This window comes from Mesocricetus auratus, unplaced genomic scaffold (assembly GCF_017639785.1).
Source record: "Mesocricetus auratus isolate SY011 unplaced genomic scaffold, BCM_Maur_2.0 Super-Scaffold_100011, whole genome shotgun sequence".
In the NCBI taxonomy this organism is placed as follows: domain Eukaryota; kingdom Metazoa; phylum Chordata; class Mammalia; order Rodentia; family Cricetidae; genus Mesocricetus; species Mesocricetus auratus.
In genome coordinates, this window is record NW_024429195.1 from 2,844,039 (window position 1) to 2,865,617 (window position 21,579).

A 21,579-nucleotide genomic window follows, 5' to 3' on the forward strand; every position below is an offset into this window, starting at 1 on the left:
TGAATTTGTTTCCTATTTACCCGGTGTGCTTGGGTGGCCTCTTTTCTTTTGGGCTACTTTTGGTTGAGGGTCCAACTCAACGTTTGAAAACTTTGAATCGTGTTTGACGGTTCCACCCTGTCGATGGCCGAAGGGAGGCAGGCTCATCTGTCTGAGCCTGGTTCCTCAGATGAGAGATTAGCGGAGCTGAGGTCTTCCAGCCTGTACCTGTGTTATCTTCTGCTTGCGCGTGACTGGGGGCGGAGCAATTAGGACCACGGGTTTAGGGTATACAGTTTCACTTTCACCCCTCTGTCAGCAGGGGACCCATGAATTAGAGAACTCACGGTGCCTCTTCAGCCTTATCTCTTCTCCCTTCCCAACCCCATCTCTACTACTTGGCTTCCCTGGCCTCTGAGGTAGGACTAAGGCCACTCGCCCCATGCGTCTCTCTTTTTTTTTTTTTTTTAAAGATTTATTTATTTATTACATATACACCAGATTGAATTGCAGATGGTTGTGAGCCACCATGTGGTTTCTGGGAATTGAACTCAGGACCTCTGGAAGAGCAGTCAGTGCTCTTAACCTCTGAGCCATCTCTCCAGCCCCGCCCCATGCGTCTCTTATCCATGTGTTTCCTCACTTGGATCTCTCTGGATTCCCTGAGGCTGTAAAAGGTGTGTGGGATACAAGGTGGTTCTTTCCTCTCTGCAGACCTCTCTCACTGTCAAGTGGCTGCTACTCTCATCAGCCTGTACCTTAGGATGCCCCAAGTTAGTCTTCTGTAGTACTTGCCCTGACCGTCTCACGAGTGAGGCACACTCTTCAGCCTGCCATCTCCGCCACCCTGGACACCCAGGGTGAGGGTCTCGGGCACTGTGAGTTGTGAATGGCTGTCCCATGCCTCCCGGCAGCCTGTGGATGTCCCGACCCGCAGGACACTCAACGTGGGTCTGGTGGACACCTAGGAAAAAGATGGGGGGGGCAGGGGATACAAGGACGGACGCCAAGACAAGAGTCTGATTAAGGTGACAACTTGATTCATCCCAAAGGGATTTATATAGGGGAAGGGAGGAGGGGAAGAAATGGGGCTTCCTGTAGTTGCAATGAACCTGGCGGAGGGAAGGTCAGTGGGATGGGTAGGGCATCCTGTGTCCTCTGGTAACCTAACTGCAGAGTCTAACTTTATCTTTCACAATCCACCTTCTATTAAGCCTACGCCCTAGATAAGCCGCAGGTCTGTTTCTGGAATTTGGCAGGTAGCAGGGTGGTCCCGAGTCACGTATTTTCTATGAGGGTCTTTTCTTATGAGTAGGTGAGGCAGCCGTACCTGGTTGATGGCCGGAGGTCCCTGGCATGTGGAGTCTACAGCCAGTCTAGGACTGTCTTTGTCTTTCAGTGTTTAGATCAGGGCCTATTCATGTCCCTAAGCATGCTGGCACTGTTTACTGTGTCTGTCTCTTGCCAGGTTGTATACCTGCATTGGCCACAGCTGGGCAATGCTCTCTCTATAAAAATAAATTCATGTTGAGACGATTCAGCCTCTTCAGGACTCTAATTCAGTGAAGGGATTTGGCTGAGCAACTGAAGCCCTGTGACTTTCTCTGCCGAGTCTTCTCTGCCAAGGATGTTTACATTGTACAGAAGGGATGAAAAGTCCCTCTGGGTGCCTAGCAAAATGGCAAGCTGAAGCGTCTGGATGTGTGGGGAGCGAAGGCAGGAGAGGAGGCGCAGAGTCAACTCTGTCTTTGTTTTTTTCCAAGACGGTTTCTCTGCGTGGCTCTGGTTGTCCTGGAACTTGCTCTGTAGACCAGACAGGTCTCAAACTCACAGAAATCTGTCTGCCTCTGCCTCCTGAGTGCTGGGATTAAAAGTGTGTGCTACCACCGCCCAGTCAGTTGAGTTCACCCTTAATTACGTCAAACAAGCCTATCACTTTCAAGAATGATCCTTGGCAAGCCCTTTCCGTTCATTAGGTTCTCCAGTTGTTTCTTTGAAGCCTGTGACCGTTTGGAGGTCAGCCAAACAGAAAAGGGCCATCCATGATCATTTCATTCACGTGTGCTTGCGGATCCCAACCTCCTAATTACTCAATTAGAAGGGAGAAATAGTGTGTTTAATACAGTCAGCTTCTCCTTCAGACTGGCTGACTTCTTCAATGTTAAGTGGCTACTAAGTGAGAGTTATTTCCCTCTAGACCTGTGTTACACATTTACGCCTTTGTTGTTTAAGCTGCATTTCCATAATTGTAATTAATTTTCCTCTGCTCTCTGGTTTTCCCAATTGTCTTTCATACTCTGTGCCTAATGTATGCGGAGACTGATAGAAAGATGAGCGAGCCTCTTTTCACCAGTGGACTTTGGGTTCTCCTAGGGCACCCTAATTATTTAATTTAGTTACGCAAACGACCTGGAGTTTTTTCCATAGGCCACAGTAGTAATCATTAGTGACTGCATTTGTAATCATGGAGGCCTCTTATCTCCCATCTGCCAAAGCAAAGATGGAAAACACGTGGTTTGTCCCTTTATAATGTGTAAATGAAAAGTCATCCCAACAGACGCGTCACGTGTTTGTATTCCGGCTCATTCCTTTCAGCAAATATGTTTGTGGTAACTACCAAATGGAAGCTGTCCCGAATTCAAAGGGATACTCAGATTCTTTTTTTTTTTTAAAGCCCATAATGAGAACGAGTTTAATCTGTGTTCCTAACCGTTAACTCCCGTGTAAATACTGACCAACTCCAACAGTGAGTTTATTCCTAGCTGCGCCCTTCTCCTGGCTGGCATACTGGTGCTCCGGAGTGTCTATTTCATATGCAAGATGATGTACTCCAGCTCTGGGATTCATCATTCTGGAGATGAACGTACCCTCTCTCCTGGTACCCGTCTGTCTCGGCCGCTTTATCCTGCCCTCCCCTTCGTACGCCTCAGCCCCATTGACCTTTGTTGTTTCCGCCCACAAAGCCCCTCCTTTCTCTGCTCAGCCGTCAATCTTCCTTTGCCCTCTCCTCTTTCTCTCCCTTTTTCTTTCCCGTTTATGTGTATGCGGCATGCATGCGCACGTGCGTGTGCGTGCGTGCGTGCGTGCGTGTGTGTGTGTGTGTGTGTGTGTGTGTGTGTGTGTGTGGTTAGCCTTCGTTGACTGCTCCACTCTTTTCCGGTGCAGGGTCTCTTGCTGAACCTGGAGCTCGCAGATTTGGCTGGTCTAGACAGCCAGCTTGCCTTGGGGTGGGGGGAATCCTCTGCCTCCCAAAATGCTGGCATTTTGGGCTGGCTGCCGTATCCATCCAGCTTTTATGCTGTAGTCCCAACAAAATGCCACGCAAAAGAGTGTCCTCATTTTGTTTAACAGGGAGGTAAGAACTGTCTGCTATTTCGTGTGTCTGCACTACGTTGAGATTGGTTTTTATATCCTTGTGCCATGGACTATCCTGGTGGTTCTGTGCTGATAGTCTCACTTTCCTTCATTCACACTTTTGCCGTGGGAAACCCAGGAGAGACCCGTCAGCCACTCCTTCCCGACAAGGAAGGAGAGAGTCTCTGCGAAGAACCCTCGTGTGCCATATTATTGCAGACGGGGAGTGACTCCAAAGGAAGCATGGCAAGATGAGAACTTCTTAGGCCCCCCCCAAATTTCTGCGAGAACTTCTTAGGCCGTTCAAATTCATTTAATAATGCTTCCTAGAGCCCCCATGTTCGTTCAATTCTGAAGTTGGAGTTCTCTTTCATTAGAACAGCACTATTAATAAAGGTGCTTAGCCGAGGTGTTTTGCATGCCGTTAGAATTCTCCACCGGGTGAGTCTTACACGAACTTGGCTGTGGGGTAATTCCTACGGTAGACAGCATGGAACAGACCTTCCTGAGACAAGGGCACCAAGGAGACCTGGGGGGACATGCAGAGAGTCATCGGGCAGCACAGGCTTCCTTCAGAGCAAAGAAGATGCACTTTTATATTAGCTGAAAAGAAAGAAGAATGCACCAGGTGGTGGCGGCGCACACCTTTAACCCCAGCACTCGGGAGGCAGAGGCAGGCGGATCTCTGTGAGTTTGAGACCAGCCTGATCTACAAGAGCTAGTTCCAGGACAACCTCCAAAGCCACAGAGAAACCCTGTCTCGAAAAAAGAAAGAAGGGCTCCCACCTGTGTCTGTCATCTAAAAATCTCAAGGAATGTGAGACCATAGTGCTAATTTAGGAACAGCAAGATCGCCCCGAGAAAACAGACCCTACCTGGGTTGGATGAGTGTAGAATTCGCGAAAACTTGTGTCCAATTATATTTCCCCCATATCTTGTCATTTGGTATGTGACTGACATGTTGTCACAACTTCTCTGTTTTAGAAAGGATAATGGCTTATGTTCAATTAAAAGGACGTATTGTTTCACGTCCCACTTTTCCATGCCAACTTGAAACTGAGCATCAGTGTCTATTAGGACGTGGCTGTTGTCTGGAGTGGTGCCAGCGTCAGATTTCCCGGTGTTGTGTTAGGCTGAGCAGAAGCTTATTTCAGCGGCGATTTGTGAAATACGCTTTGAGTCAAAGGACCCCAGGCAGGGCTGTGGTCTGGGATCACCTGGGGGAACAAAAGGAAAGCGGAAAAGGTTCCCTGGTCCCCTCCTGCTGTTACTAATCTGGCATCTAGCTGGGGGATGAGGAGATTTTTCAGGACTCCCCAGGTTATTCTAGGCGGTAGCATTCAATCCTAGGCTGAATATAAGACCTAGTGTGATCCATATGCATTGTCTCAATAGCGTTATTTATTTATGGGGAGCAGCACAGCGTTGAGATCTGCACAGGCAGGAGACCTGTCGTAGCATGGCATTTTCCCCTTCTCTCTGGCTCTTTAGCAGTGCCGGGCAGACAGGTGGTCCGCCCCCCCGCAGTTTTATCTACCTACTGAACCCAGGCTTTGGGCTCTCAAACTCTGGTGAGATTCTCAGTTGATGAGATTGACTCCAGGGTCGATGGGGGCCAGCTTATGTGCTCAGCATCATTCAACCTAGTAGGAGTTAGTTAATTCTGAAGGCCAACAAGCTGCTGTCCCAACCCTTTGGCCTTCGTGATCTGAGCTAAGTAATTCCGACAGGCTATGTGTGTTTCCAGTAGGATAAATCTCGCAAGAGTTTGTATTTTCTGATGATCGGAAATGGCTTCTTTATAGAGCTGGAATACAGAGACGTAAAATGAGTTTTACAACAAACTGTTTTAGATGATCTGCATATGAAAAGGTGAGCAAGGGATCTTGAGTAGCCTAGGTCTGTGGGTTTGAGCATTGGCTCTGGCTCACCCCTCACTGACTGCTGGAGAATTCAGTGCTGTGGGGCCATCCTCACCTAGCCACACTCAGCATCCCCCCAGTTTTGTGTCTTTATGGCTAAGAAAAATGATAATATACTCTCTCTGCGTGGGGCAGTGTTTTGAACTTTACAAGCAGAATAATGTAATCCATGCAGTGTTTAGATCTAGTAATGGTTTCATTATCTGGCAATTTATAATTTGGAGTGCTGACCCGTGAATTGGAAGGATGCTTGTGGAATAAACATTTTAGAGTCACTGCTCTGTAAAACTGCAGATGCATAGCTTCTGTGGGCGGATGGCTCCTGGAAGCAGGCGCTCTCTGTGTCTGTGAGAACGAGTGTTCGGGTCCTCCTGAGTTATGTGGGTCGGTGACGGATGGTTGTTTTTCAGGGACAAACACCCAACGTCAGTCTCTTAGCTGGTAGCCAGTGTTGGAGGTCCCTTTTTACGGTATTTGCCCTTGCTTGAGTCACATGAATCTACCTGGGAAATAATGCTCTCATAGCTCTCCTATTTTGGTCTTGAGTTATAGTTTTGATTCCTTCTTCCTTTGCCATTTCTAACATATAAATCCAGTGCAGATAATTAATGTCCAGCAACTGTAGCCCCCCTGTTGCTGTAGTCCCTATGTTAGTAGTAATATACAGTTTTTCCTTGGCCAGAGAACAGCATGTATCATAATGCTAAATTATTTCTAAATTATATTAATCTGAAGGGGTAAATGTTATTGGTTTTCTATTTTATAATCATTAGTATTCATGAAAATGCCATCCTTTTCTCTTTTCTCCAAGGTCTTTAACAAAATTAGCCTTTGTAACCCATTTTGTGCTAGTTGGCTGTCAGTGTGGAGAACCAAATGAAGCAGAAAATTAAAATACTTTGGATGCTTTAACTTAATCCTTAACCTCTACTTCAAAGCTACTTCTATCAACGATAAGTTGACTGTTTCAGAAACTATTTCCTGGTATCTTCCTTTTTTTAGTTCCTTAAGTGAAGATCTAGTTTTGTTTTACTTATCTTATGTGTATTGGTATTTTATGGGTGTGAATGTCTGTGTACCATGTGGATGCCTGGTGCCTTTGGAGCCCCCTGGGACTGAAGCCACAGAGGCTGATAGGCGGGTATTGGGAAATTGAACCTGGGTTCAAATTAGGTAAAGTTAACACCAACAAATCCCCTTAAGTTTTTTAAAAATTCTTTTATTCTTGAATTTTTTTATTTAAAAGGCTTATTTTATTTTTAGATTTATGTATATGTATGTCTGTGTGTCTTAGGCAAAAGAAGAGGTTAGATCTTTCTTTTTATTTAGACAGAAAAGAGGAGATGATGGGGGAAGGCCTTCTGTGTATTATGTTTGTCTTATTGTTTGATAAATAAAGCATGGTTGGCCAATAGAGAGGCAAGATAGGAGTCGAGAAGGATTCTGGGAAATGTAGTAAAGAGTGGAGAGTCACCATGTGACCCCAGGAGGAGAGGACACATGAGCCTGGCATTCTCAGTAAGATAAGACCCTATAGAAATATATATTAGTAGTCATGGGTTAATAGTTAAGACAGAACTAGCCAATGATAAGCTCTGGACATTGGCTGACAGCATTGTAACAAATAGAGTCTCTGTGTGTTATTTTGGGGGCTAAAGTGGCGACGGGATCCAGGCAGGAATCCTGTAACAGGGTGGGATGAATTTATGTAGTTGAGTCTTGATGGAGAAATTTGTGACTCATGATAACCCAGCAAGGCTCTGGGTGGTTTATGGGAGCAGTGAACAGTTTGGGGGATGCATTTATTTATCAAGGCAACATCAAACTTCTGCTTATTAGAAGAGATAACTTGTTTGTGTTGAATTTTAAGGGTTAGTTACCCTTATTAGTGGCTGAATGCTTTTACTTTTAACCTTTTCATTTAGCATTTTGTGTTATGGTTGGAAGACTTCTTTTTCCCTGCATACCCCAAGTGCTAGATAACTAGAAATACAAATAAAAAAAAAAGAAGGGGGGTTAGATCCCCTGAAGCTAGAGTTACAGGTGGTTGTGAGCTGCCCAGTGTTGGTGCTGGGACCTGAATTCATTTTTGCAAGAGCAGCAAATGCTTTTAGTTGATGAGCCATTCCACCATCCCCAAAGACTTTTATTTTTAAACTGGCCTATCTACGTCAGAAAACACATAGAGGAGAAGAAAAGCATCAAATATATAATTTATTTTTTTCAGTTTTTGAAAGGTTTCTCTTTTTTTTTGCTTGTGAAAGGGGGTGTTATGTAGCCCAGGCTGGCCTATAGCTCATAGTGGTCTTCTTGCTTTAGCCTTCTGAATGCTAGGATTATAGGTATGTATCACCAAGCTGAGCAAAATAGTTATTTATTCATTTATTATTTAAAGTATGTGTGTGTGCACACAGGTATGTGTACGTGTGTGCGTGTGTGTGTATGTGTTTGTATGTGTCTGGGGTGTGTGTGTGCATGTGTGTGTCTGGTGTGTGTTTGCATGTATGTGTACGTGTATGAGCATGTGTGCATGTGTGTATGCATGTATGTATGTGTATGTGTGTATGTGTACATGTGTGGGTGTGTATGTGTACATGTGCATGCATGTGTGTGTATATATATGTGTCTGTGTCTGTGCACATGTGTATGTGCGTGTGTGCATGTGTGCATGTGTGTGTGTGTACATGTGTGCACGCGTGTGCGTGTGTGACCACAGCTAATATGTGGAGGTCAGACTTTGTTGAGACTCTCCTACTTTTATATGTAGTTCCAAGGATTGAACTCAGGTCTTCAGGCTGGCATTACTGGGCAGGAAGTGCCTTTTCCCGATGAGCCCTAGTTTGGCTGCCCAAGACGTTAGATTTTGACTGTTTATACAAGGGAGGGAAAATACTAAATGTGGAAAATGCTAAATGTGTGTTAAGCTTCCTAAGTCCAGCCGAGTTCTTAGGATTGGGAAGAGGCTTCGTATGGGTAGCATCTTAGAAGGGCCCTTTGACTGACCCAGAGTTCCCCTGCTGGTCTTGAAGTTACCTTGGGTGCGGGGAGGACCCGTGTTTTGTTGTGTTTGTCTTTGCTCTCATGTTTTTCGTCTCACAGTACAACAGCAGGTTAGGTACCCTGTTCTGCCTGCAGTACTACATGCCGGGCTAGGAACGTCACACCTGTTACTGTGGGCGCTGTTGTGGATGTGGAAACTAAAGCTTATGGGGATATAAAATGATTGAGCGTATGTTTCTGAGCCGTCTGGTAGAAGAACCCCGTTCATGCCAATTTCGTATCCTGTGGCTTTGCCATCAGTTCCAGCGGCCTTACGCCCTTTGGCTCCTCCCATGGGTGCTTAGATTTTTCTAGTTTAGAGCTGACCCCAAGTTTTCCCCTTGTCCTTTTGTGGTACCACAGGCCTCTGTCAGAATCCCCTGGGATGAGATACTAAATCTCAAGGGTTTAGAATTCTGTTTGAAAAGTGTCAACAAGCCAATCGGTCTGGTTCCTTGGTTCCGAGGGAATGCTATAGCTTCCATTCCCCTAGCCTCTGGTTTACAGAGAAAAGGTTTGTCTGTGGTCCTTCTCTTGGTCCTAGCCTTCGGGTTCTGCTGTCATCCTTTGGAGTCTAGAACTCACTTTATGCCCTGATCTTCCTGAGGACGGAGGAAATATCTGGATCTGAGTTCCGGTGGAGTTTTGGGGGTCCGGACCACCCTCTGATCTGTGGTGGGGGCATGGGTCACAGCCGCTGTCCCGCCCCGCCCCGCCCTTATTGCGCCGTGCACCGCCATCCTCTCAATGGCGTCATTAGGAAGAGCAGAAAGTGAATCATCAGGACCGTTGGGAGAAAATAAAGTGGGAGGAAAGACACTGCCCAGTGCACTGCTGTGTGTGAAAACTCATGTGGAACGGAGCTGTGGGGCCAGTCTCTGCTATGTCAGCCCGCAGGAGGGAGGGAGTCTTCGTTTAGGTCAGGGATCTAGACACTGCCTTGGGTCTGCGTGTTGAAAGCTATTGTCGGGAAGAGTCGGTGTTCTTTCTTTGGTTTACATGTAGAGACTGACAGTGTTCCTAAGGAACCCCTTCTTTTAAAGGTCACCTTTGTTATAAAAATTATTGTCCGTGGGAATCATGGACTGGGTTTTATGAGGAGTGACCCTTCCGGTCCCTAAGAAGCATTTTGGTCTTCTAAGTGCTCCCAGAGCTTTGCATTCGGAGAAAAGTCTGTGGCCAGCAGGGAGGCTCTCCAGTTTGCTAGGGTTGGGGTGATGCCGCTATTTCTGAAGCAGTCTTAGAACTTGGACCTTCCTGGCTTGGTGAGACTTGTAGAAAACAAGGGTAGCTAGTGTTGCCGTGACCTGAACATTTGTGGGTATTGATGTTGTTTTCAGCGACTTTGCTTGGCTTGAGGTGGGACCGCGCCGAGCAGCCCCGGCTGGCCTGTAATTTTCTGCGGAGACCAGGGCACCTCAAACTCACAGGGGTCTGTCTGTCTTTTTGCCTCCTGAGTGCTGGGATGAGCCTGCACTGCCACACCCAGCTTCTGGGGTGTTTCCAGTGCCCTGTGTATGCAGGAAAGCTGTATTGAGGGAGACCGTTAAGGTTTGTTAGGAAGTGGCCCCCAGACGCCACCAAAAGCTCACCTGTGGAAGGCTTGGTCCTTAGCTGGTGAAGCCACAGAGAGGTGATTAGGTCACGTGACCACTCACATCGCCCACTTTAGTTTGAGGAAGTGATCATTGGCTACATCCCACGAAACATACGCCTTTTCCTGGGCCTTTCTTTTCCTCTCTCCTCCTGGCTGTCACGAGGGGGGTGAGCAGCCTTTCCCCCTGCTCTGTCCTCCCTCCACGTGTGTTTCTCTCTTACTGCAGGCTCCAAAGCAGTGAAGACAGCTGACCATGGCTGAAACCTCTGACTCTGAGCCAAAATAAATCTCCCCCTCCCCTTTAAGGCCATGAAAAACTAACCAGTGTCTTCTGCCTGTCTTTCCCTTCATGACTCATATTACGCTTGTATAGCTCTTGGGATCAGTCCGCATGCTAGATAAAAGTCTGCCTTGTTGGTGTTACCAAACTCAAGGCATTTGCATTATGATGGCTACACATTCCCCTCCCCATTGTAGCATACATATATATTATAGTCCTTGTTTGACTGGCTGTCAGCCAACATGTTTTGGGCAGTTAGTAGCATCATTTGCTTGTCGATTTGTCAATGGATTCAGAGATGTCAAATGTTTTTTTGTTGTTGTTTCAAGACAGGGGATTCTCTGTGTAGCTGTGTAGACCAGGCTGGCCTCGAACTCACTGAGATTCACCTGTCTCTGTCTCCCTAGTGCTGGAATCAAAGGCATGCACCACCACCTCCTGTCCAAAATGGTCTGTTTTAACCATGGGATCTGATCAAGCTGGTTACCGTGATGTTTTTAGCTGGAGTGCTAGCACTGTGTCTAGTTCCTACTCTGGGTGAAGGAGGAAGAGGGGTTTTCTGCATTCAGGGGAAAGTTGCACCTCAGTTGCTGTTGGGGCAAGTCTGAAATTCTGGCTCCTTAGGTTCTGAGAATCTAATTAAAGTTTGAGCTCTTAGGGGAAGATTTATTCTAATATATGTCACTGTCAGCAGCCGTTAGAGATCCCCTGTGTGTCTACCTACCTGTCTCTGGCTAATTTACACTTATGAGAATGGATGGAAGGTACCTAAGCAGTGGCTGTTGATTTAGAGAGTCAGGCTGTTTTTATTTATATCTGTATGTGAGTTTGATGTCTGAATGTCAATAGAATTTTCACCTCTCCCGAGACATCACCACATGGAGTTCAAGTGCATTTTCTGTGCTCAGTAAGCATGAGTTCTGGGTATCTTCCAGAACCTGTGAGCAAAATCCTGCCTTGGGTCTCAGTCACTTTCCTGGTTTGCTCAGGCTGATATTTACCTTGAATTATATCAACGCCTTCATCATTGCCAGTGGCAAGCCTGTAAATTTTTACACTAACCTATAACTTTAAAGTGGGACAGTCAATAAACAGCATTTCAGAAAAACAGTGAAGACATTTTGCTCTAAAGCCAAGCATCTTGAAGGGGAGATCAATAAATCATCAATGAGACATCACTTCAAAGCGACAGTTGGGCTGGGCTGTGGTTTATCTGTGTCCCGTGGAATGAAGCAAAATTAAATATGGGTGCTAATCATCCTGTTTAGGGATTCAGATGCTTAGAAATGTGTAGCAATTACTGTCTATTGATGCGTGTCAGGTTTTTAGTGTGGGGAAGTCCAAGCTGGCTTATTTGACAGGTATGAATGATGTGTAGGGTGGTGTTCTGTCATTAGAATGTGTGCTGATATCTGTCCAGTGATGAGTAATGGCTGTCTAGCAAACCCTCCTTTTCGCTATTCTCAGTGCTTGTTCAGCAGCTGTTGGGTGGAAATATTCTTCCCTCCGGGTCTTGTGTGTAAGATGAACTCGAGAGTGCTCAACATTTTAATTAGTTATTTCTGAGCCATCTTAAGCTTTGGGATACATCCTATGTTTAAAATTGTGGTTAAACACTGAACTCTATTGCCTTTCAGGATGGAATTTCAAGTAGAATAATAGTCATGATAATATTACTATTCTAAACTCCTTATGGATAAATTCTCACTGTCACATTTTGAAGTAGGGTGTTATTAGCACACCAGCAGTGCAAATGAGGAAACCAAGGGGGCAAAGAGGTTAAGTTATTTTCTGGGTCATACAGCTAGTTTGTGGCAGGGAGGGTTTGTCCACAGACAGACGACTTCTAAAAATCTCTACTATTTTGTACAATAGTGTGTATGGATGTGTGTTAGATTGAGTCTTGCAAGAAGTACATTCTAATAAGGTTCTTAAGAACATATAAGAGTAGATAGTGAGATTTACAAACTTGGGGAGGCAGTCCATAAATTGAGAAACAGGTGAATGGGAACTGGTGTAGCAGCTTAGAGAAAGGGGTGGCGGTGGTGGTGTGTAGCGGTCTGGGTTGGATGGCCCTAATGGGAATGTAGCAAAGATTGACTTTGTCCTGTACATACTGGAGATGCTAGGGGTCTCATGGGTCATAGGTGGGTAGGGTGAGTTGGAGTTAGGGAGGAAAAAAAATGGCCAGTAGGGGTTAGTCACAGGAGAGAATTCTGGATGTAGAAGGGTTAATACCCAAGGTGGAGAGACTCAATTCAGATGTTTGAAAGCAAGAAAACAACAAATTGCTTCTGCGCTATCAGCCTGTGAATCTGGCTTACTATGTGTCTCTTCAAGAAGTTGATTAACTCTCAGAAATATACTTTAGGGAAAATCGTACTGTAATAATAGCCAGTTGGCTAAGAACTGGTTTCTTCAGACCCGCTATTCACCTTGCTTATAGGGGTGTGATTGTTTTTCTCCCCAAGGCAGGGACATAGCCTCCGCTGAGTAGACATTTCGAGACAAGCCTCTTTCCTTCTAAGTTGGAAACATTCCATTCATTCTGTGACCAGTGCTACGGTTGTGTGGAATAAGGGGGAATAAAAGCCTCAACAGATTGAATAAATGCGCTCTTACCCAGACTGGAACAAAAGTAGCCTATGGCGCAGAAGAGGGCATGCAGATTATTTCCTAATGGGAGTGTTTGCCTCGGATGGAGTGATGCTTGCTTCCCGAGAGCCTGCACGCAGCCTGTGTGTGTGCGTGCCTCTGTGTGTCTCCTGTGTGTGCGCGTTCATTTTCTGCATTCAGCCTGCGTCACTCCTATGGTAATCGGTGTCTCTCAGTGACCTCCATAGGTGAGGAGGGTTTCTTTGATGTCTAAAGACCTACAGTTCCCAGACAGGAAATGTGCATAATGCCTTCAGGGCGTTCAGCGCCCGCACTCACTAAGCATGCATGTCTCACAGCCTAAGTAGCCACAGCGCCTGCATTCCCACAGTGACGGCAGGCACAGCAGATGCCGCCACCCTTGCTTATCTGGCTGCGCTGTTCACTCTGATACAAACTTCTACAGTCACCTCATGGATTTATTTTCTCTCCATGATAAAGCCCGGACCGTGAAGATGTCATCATGCCATCAGGGGCAGCACGAGCCAAGTTCTTGGGGCTGTTGAGGATTTCTTTGCCTGCCCCCCTCTTGGAGATGTGTATCAGGAAAAGGCTTTGCCTTTAGAGAAAAATCTTATTGCTCTGGACAATAATGTGTAGCAATATTAAATTTAATGGCAGACCTTGAAGTGTATAAAAACTTAAGTCCAGAAAAAGGTAAGATCCATGCTACTAATTTTAAGGTAAGTTAATAGCTCAATAGTAAAAGGTGGCTAGTATTTCCTATTTTATTTCACATTCAGTTGGAGATTTATCTAATTGTCGGTTGACATATTTGGGGTACTGTATTTTAGTCTTAATTGAAAAGGTATTTCTTTGATTAGCTCAAAGTGTTTTTTCCCTTGTGAATGTATATTTGTACAATGGTAGATATACTTGATCACAAATTGTGCTTCATTGTAATAAAGCGCATCATTATAATAAAGGGGTGTGTGAGAAAATAATGTGTAGTCTTGGGTTATAGTCATGGAGTGTGAGTCAAGGACACAAAGCATGTTAGAAATTTCATCTGTTTGATACAAACAGTGGGTTTCAATTTAACTGTTGTTAAGTCCTACTCACTTGGAATTATGATGAATAGAGTTCTATTTTAACTTTCTACAATCATCTAGGGCGGGGGTGATTTCTGATATGTGTCAATTAAAGGTACTCAGGCTAGGGGAAAGAATTAGCTTTATAAAGATGAAATGGCATGAGCGCTCAGCTTAGGTAAAATGGAGGCAGAACCCACGTAGTATTATGTGTGGAGAACCTATCAGCTTCAAGAGCTGGAGGAAAGCATTCTAAAGTGTGAATTAGGAGTTGGGGGGGGGATTTGAAATGTGTGCAGACTGTTCTTGTCCTGGGAGAGGTGCTGCTGCCTGCCCGGACAGAACAAATGATACGCCAAGCGATGTCTTCTAAGCCCGTCTTCAAGTTGAAATTCTTGTGTCATCCGGATTATTGAGGTGCGTTGGCTCTGGCTCAGATGTAACTTTCTGGAGCCAGCGCTCCGCACCGTTTGAGAGCCTGTGTGGGAGCTTGTTGCTGGCCTGTGAGAGCTACTTCAGCCTGCTGTGCTCACAGGGCCAGCCCTGGTACTTGCTGTTTACTTAAAACAAAAAACAAACAAACAAAAAACCATACATTGTACCATCGTTGATTTCCTTAGTATACCTGAATTTTTCAAGTCTGCAAAGAAAGCTTTATTCATGTATAGAATAGGATTTAGTTCACTTGATAGACAGGTCGTTAGCAATGCTCCCCGTGTAGAGCTGTCTGTTCTGGTGCTCAGGAAATCTCCCGGTCTGCAGAGTGTGGGAGTGAGAGGCTTTGTGTAACATCCTGCCTGGATTATGCGGCTGATAGTGCCTCGGCAGTGTTGAGAGGGACTTCCGTTACTCCCACCACATAATGTGATCTCTAAGACTGAAGTCCAGATAGACTCTAACTCTTAAATGTTACAGGAATTTGAACAACCTTTTCCAGTTATATAAACTCTAAGAGATACTATGAACTGTGATTTCAGGCTAGGTGTTCTCACATATAGATAGTCTCAGTAAGTTTTTTTTTTTTAAAGTCAGCTTTTTGGCGTGTTATATAAGAGGTTTCTTTGATTAATTTTGATGATTTATCTTTCTTTGTTGGGAAAAAATTCTTCACTGACTCCATCCTGCTTTAAAATTTTCTGTGTTGGCTGAGCTGAACTCAAGGAACCCAGTGACAGAGAGGGAGGACTGATGAGCAAAGGGGTCAACACTGGGCTGGTTTATCCCCCAGAAACAGCTGACCTGAACAAGAGGGAGCTTTTGAATCCCAGACTGATGGCTAGGAATGCAGCATGGGACTGATCAAGACCTCCTGAATGTGGGTGTCAGTGAGGAGGCCTAGGCAGTCTATGGGGCCTTGGGTAGTAGATCAGTATTTATCCCTGGCATGCAAATGGACTTTGGATGCCCATCCCACAATGAGAGATGCACTCTCACCCTGGACTCTTGGGGGAGGAACTAGGCTCTGCTCTAGGTGAAATGACAGACTATGGACACCCCCATGGAGGGCCTCACCTTCCCTGGGTAAAGGAGGGGGTATTGGGGGCGTTGGCAGGAGGGCGCTGGAGGAGGGGAGGGAAAGGGAGAGGGACCTGGAATTGACATGTGAAGCAACCTTGTTGCTTAATTTAAATTTAAAAATAAAAAACAAAAAATATTAAATTGCATCAAAGAACAAAAAAATTTTCTGTGTTGGTAACAAGGCCCTTTTTGAAGAACTATTTATTTCTTATAAATTCAAGAGAAGTTTTAACAAGGATCTCCTAGGTTATGCAGAGTGTGAAACATTGACAGAGACTGGATTCTCAAGTCTAAGTTGCATTGTTGAACAGTGATCTCAGTGGAAGTGACTCAGTTGATGGGGTAACAAAGTTAAGAAATTTTCATTTACAGGCAGAAAGATCAAAGAGACCCTGAGTTCTGGTGGAAGAGATTCTTATTAAACGTAAAATACACATTGTACGTTTGTATTTATAGGCACATCTGTTTTACATTTGTATATTTTATGTAAATATATTTGTATTTATTGCATGCTTAGAAAATTATTGTCATATGAGCCTAAGACTTTGGTTTAATGGACTAAACCTCCAAGCTGGAGAATCATCCTAATGATTTTTCAAACAGTGCAGAGAGAAGATAGGGCTTCATTGTGATACAGAGTCAGAAGGAGAGCAAGCTCGAGGCGTGCAAGCGTCTGTGTTTATGACCCTCAAGGTGTCTATGAACTTGAACTTCTTTTAGTAACAAGGCAACAGAGAAGTAAGTCTCTCACCCTTGTGGAGTGATAAAGTGGGCTATGGTACAGTAACTCTAAAAATGCTTGGAAAAGGACTGTAGACACAGAAGACAATATAATTAGAAACAGGGATAATGGGCAGCTGGGGAGATGAGGCAGTTCAGTGGGCAAAGGTGCCTGCTGCCAAGCTTGACAACGTGAGTTTGACCTCCAAAACCCATGTGCTTCTCTCCAGAAGCAATTCCTGGAAGTTGTCCTCTGACTTAGAAGTATGAGTAGACTCATACTGTGGCGCGAGCGCGTGCACACACACACACACACACACACACACACACCACACACACACTCACACACACACACTCACACACACACACCCCACACACACACTCAAGAGGGGGATGCTAAAGAAATAAGAGTAATGTGCATCTCATCTGCTTTAATTGGAATGAAACCGTATTTGTCCTGGGGGTGCCGAAAGCGCTTTGACCTAGAACTTGGATCTGGTAATTTTCCCGTGGCTCGGTAGCCTGCATGCTCTCTGTGTAGCAGGCCTATGGGCGGGCAGATGTCAGTGTAGGGACAAGCCCCAGCTTTCTGGGGTCAGAAGAAACGTCAGCAGTGTTAACTCTTTCATAAAGAGATACAGTAGGCACAGATGCTACACAGGTTTTTCTTTTAGACACACAGAGCACATCTGCAGCTGGACCAGAGCCCTCCAATTCCTATTGTGGCTGGACCTGCCATTTCCACTTCTATCGATTGTTGATGCTGCAGGAGATGCAAATTATTTTAGTGTCTGTGATATCACTTACGTGGATGCCATTTAAGTTCTTAGCGCAAATCTGCTGTGTAAGGAGAGGAAAGTAGAGCATCTTAGAGAATTCTCCTTAACAACAACAAAATAGAGCTACTTGTTATTCATTTTCCCTCTTAAATATTATTTGCTGTCTTGTAGACTTATGAACTGACTATAGTGAATTTGTACAATCATCAGTGACACGGTGAGGACTTGGCGAGGTGTTGGTTAGGGATATGAAGGTGAATAAATTTAATGTTTGCCCCTTACAGTGACCCCTGATTTAGTACACAAACGGCTCAAAGCCCCGCAATAGAGAGAGAGAGAGAGAGAGAGAGAGAGAGAGAGAGAGAGAGAGAGAGAGAGAGAGAGAGAGAGAGAACTTCTCACAGGTACTAGAGTGTGGAAAAGTCAAAAGGAGACTTTCTGAGACGATGCATTGGTGGCACACGCCTTTAATCCCAGCACCTGGGAGGCAGAGGCAGGCATTAGCTCTGTGAGTTTGAGACCAGCCTGGTCTACAAGAGCTAGTTCCAGGACAGCCTCAAGCCACAGAGAAACCCTGTCTCAAAAAACAAAACAAACTAACAACTACAGCAGCAACAACAACAATCCCCCCCTCAAAAAAAAAAAAAGAAAACTATCCAGCGGAGAGCCTGATGGTGGGTGGTGTGGGATTGAAGACCAGAGAGAGCTTCTTGTGGAGTTTAAGGAGCAGCCAAGGCCAGGTATTAGAATAAAGTCCTGGTAACCCCGGGTAAGGAATTTATATGATTTTTTTTTTGGTAACATAAAGTTTTGAGCCAAGGAGAGATTAATCAGTCCAGTTCTTTAAATTTTGAGACGAGGTCTTATAAAGTCAATCTATTGTCAGTGCCACTATGTAGCCAAGGCTAGCCACCAACCCCTGATCCTGCTGCTTTACCTCCTAGCTTCTGGGATGAGAAGCTCCCACCGCCATGTGCAGGTTTTAGAAAGAATTCTGAAAGCAGTTTAGAGCCCAGCGGTGGGAGGAAGGCAGTGCTGGAGACCAACAGTCTTCCTCTGGAGTTCACTAGCCCCCTGATAGCTCATGAGGATACACTGGGCTTTCACCAGTAATTGGTCTAGGATGATAATGGCTGCTAAGACAGTTAACACTTCTACTCTAAGCTTGTGACTTGCCACCTTATTATGTGTATCCCTGTTCTTTTACCTTAATGATGGGGAGGGTGGGGGCAAGACAAGATAATACCTCATCAGGTTGTGGTGTTTTGTTTGAGTGTTAATCCTATTGGTTTAAAAGAAAAGTCCATCCCACATAACACTAAGGCAAGCAGATCAGGGCAGTTTCTTGGTGTTTTTGGAATGCGGCCATTCCCTTACTCAACGGCAGACGCACTCCACCATGGGCCAAGACACCTTGCCTCATGGGAGAAACCTTGTTTGTCCTTTCCACCGCTGACCAGACCACACTCCCTTCCACTCTTCACCAAGAGCCTCAACAGGTACTCCTGTGGCCGGGCGCGCACGTTTCTCTAAGAAAGCATAAAGTGCGCGCGCTCTCTCGTCTGTTTGGGAAGGAGATGGTCAGCTTCGTCTTTACATAGATGACCACCCGGGAGGCGCCATGAAGAAGAGCGTGCTCCGTTTCCCTTTCTTCACCACCACTATGGGTTTGCTTGGCATTCTTTTGAATAAGTGCCCTCGTGAGTGAGAACACCCTGAAGAATCGGAGACGGGAAGGCAAATAGCAGGCTGCAGGGGGGGGATGGGGGGTTGGGGGGGAGGGTCCGTGCAGGGAAGCAGGGGGACAAGAATGAGTGGGATGTGGGGTTTTGGTATGCCCTTGAGGACCTTGGCTGACTTTAAAGGACAAAAGAGAAGACGGTAAGCTTTGGAATAGGTAGGTGATACCAAAGCAGTACTTCAGGAAGCAAAATCTGCCAAGTACGGGGAGGAGCAGTTGCAAGCAGTTGCAAATGCTGGAAGGAAAGATCCTGAAGTCGCCTGGAGAAATTGGCCTGGGCGTGAACCCTAGTCATTGAGGCTTTGACAAATGACCCATTGCAGTCAGCAGAACAGGAGCTCCCGTGAGTGAGTGAGCTAGAGTTACTCCAGCTGTCACTTTGAAGAGTGGTAAAATGATTGCTTCTATTGATGCGTCTAATGACTACGTCATGGTCATGGATGTGCGTGACAGAAGGCTTTTTGCCTAATCCAGCGACCTGCGGCTTCTTGTTTTTCTTTAAGATTGATGAGTCGTCTGTTTATCCAGGGAGTGTGTACGAAGGTAAAACTGGGGAGGAGATCGTGTAAGGGGGCCTGGTCTCATCTGCACCAGAAAGTAGGTTCAGACATCAGCAGGGAAGGGGAGTAGCAGTGAGGACAACTGTGAAGGGACCCCTCTGCCGTTCATTCTCTCGATTTCCTTCCGAACCTTTGTCTCTAAGGTCATCTGTCTTCACGTGGTTTTTTTTGGTTCAGTATTTCACTTCAGATATCTGAAATCATGCCCCGTGAACTAAGGACGTGAGGGAAGGAGGTATAATAGGCAGCGGAGCAAGAGGCAGTTTATGCGGTGCCATGGTTCTTTCTGGAGAGGAATCATGGCTCTTACTGATTGGCCTCCTAATTTTCAAAAAAATGAAAACCTGGCCAGACCTCTCCTTATTTGAGTGTATCCCAGTTTGGAGTCATCCTCAACCCCACTTTGGATATAATCTGGTTAAATACTCAAATGCTCGTTTCTTCTCAAAGAAGCAGCAGATGAAAGCAAACTGTGCTCAAGGGGACAGAGGGAGAGTGTGGTAAATAGAGACCAAAGGCACTCCACCTCTTCGTGCCTGTGTGTCTCTTCGTTTTGCTTTCTGGGCGTCCGTATTCTTGTTTTGTGATCTCTCTTACGTGGACTCTTCTCTTTTTGCTGGTTGCCTTTTCACCGGTTTTCTCAGTCCATATTATTTTGTCACAGGAGTAAAACTTAGTGACGTTTGCTTTATGAAACTGAATGCAAATGTGAAGACACACCATGACCAAGGCAACTCTTACGAAAGAAATCGCTTAATGGGGGCCTTGCTTACAGTTTTAGAGGATTAGTTCATGTTCATCATGGAGGGAAAGCAGGCAGGTATGGTGCTGGAGCGATAGCCGAGTGCTTTATGTCCTGATCCACAGGGGGAGGGGAGGGGGAGGGGGAGGGGGAGGGGGATAACTGTTGCTATAGTATTACATTCTGACTGACATCCTCTTTATATTCACTGTGTGGCATGACTTTTTATGGTTTGTGTGTGTGTGTGTGTGTTGGTGGCGGGGAGGGAGGGAAGGTTGGGACACTGGAGATGAAACCCAGGGACTCATGCAGGCCAAGTGAGCACTCTTCCTTGCCTAGTACAGTCTTTCAAAAAAAAAGTCACCTCCTGGGAGCTGGAGAGATGGCTCAGCGGTTAGGAGCACTGCCTGCTCTTCCAAAGGTCCTGAGTTCAATTCCCAGCAACCATATGGTGGCTCACAACCATCTGTAATGAGATCTGGTGCCCTTTTCTGGTCTGTAGTCATACAATTGCAGGCAGAACACTGTATATGTAAACAAAAAAACGACTTTGTCATAAAAAAAGTCACCTCCTTTTACCAGCAACACAAGCTGTTGCTTTTGGCATTTGTCCTATGAGTTTATAGGCCCGTGTTTCGTCTCTTCTCTTAGTTTTGACAGCCAACATCAGGTGTCTACTCATGCATCTTCATTGAGCCTCCTTGGGTGCCTACCTATTCACTTACCCACCTTTGGTGTAACCCAAGTCGGAAGTATATCCGTCATGTGGAGAGAGGTAGGAAAATCCTCCAAGGAAGCCATAATTAAAGCCTTAGCTGGATTTAAATCAACAAGCGGGGTATTACTTAGGATCTACAAACATAGAAAAAGAGGTTCCCGCAGTTCTGATAACCCTGCTCATTCCATAGCACCCAGTACCCCGCCGGGAGCGTCAGCATCTGGTCATTTGTCCCAACTACTCTCATGTGAAGTCTTGGAGATCCTCAAGTTACTCTGCTTCTTATCCCTTAGGCTAATTGTGTAAATCAAACACCTTGTTAAAGGTCATGTTTTCAAGAACTGCTATAGATTAATGGGGCAAATGTTTTGTTTAGAAACACAAGTGGAGCAGACTAGAAAAACAGTTTAACAGTGCTTTCAAGACAGGATCGGGCATGCTCAGGGTGGTGGATGTTCACCACGGTGCTTTCGAGCTGAATGAAGGCTGAAGATGTAACTCAGAGGTAGAGTGCTTGCTTAATGGGAAAGTCCCTAGAAAATTAAACAAATGAGAAACGGGTTGTGTTACTTTATCAGGTTGGCAAGAGATTTTTTAAAAAAGTGACAATGCCAGCAAAGATATGGGGAAATGGGTGCTTGTATATGCTGTTGGTCTGGATCATAATCACTTTTCTGGAGAGCAGTTTGATAGGCAACGTAAAAGGAGGTCTTAATTGGTCTAAGTAGTAAAAACCCAGAGTCACATATAGAGGAAAATGCTGAGAGCTCAGAGAGAATCTGCAAGCCACAGCCACACCTTTCCTCCTAGTGTCTCAGCAGACAAGAGAGAGCGGCTCCTGTTTCTGCCCACTTACATCTTCTCTCCCCCCAGCCGTCTCCTTCCTGTCTGTCTGTAGAAACCTCCAGACCTCTGTGGTTGGCTAGTGGCAAGCTCCATTCTCT

At 45.5% G+C, this 21,579-nt stretch overlaps 1 protein-coding gene across 2 annotated transcripts in view; it reads left to right on the plus strand.

Annotated features, from left to right (window-relative positions):
* Positions 1–21,579, plus strand: part of Plch1 (phospholipase C eta 1) — a 219,688-nt gene that overhangs the window by 38,594 nt on the left and 159,515 nt on the right. Inside the window, exon 1 of one of the 2 annotated variants that reach the window (XM_040754355.1) lies at positions 12,967–13,483. The exons of the other annotated variant lie outside the window; for it this stretch is intronic. Coding sequence (XP_040610289.1) covers positions 13,441–13,483 — 43 coding nt within the window. The 5' untranslated portion in view covers positions 12,967–13,440. Of the gene's footprint in view, positions 1–12,966; positions 13,484–21,579 lie in introns of those variants that run through there. 2 annotated transcript variants of the gene reach the window in all.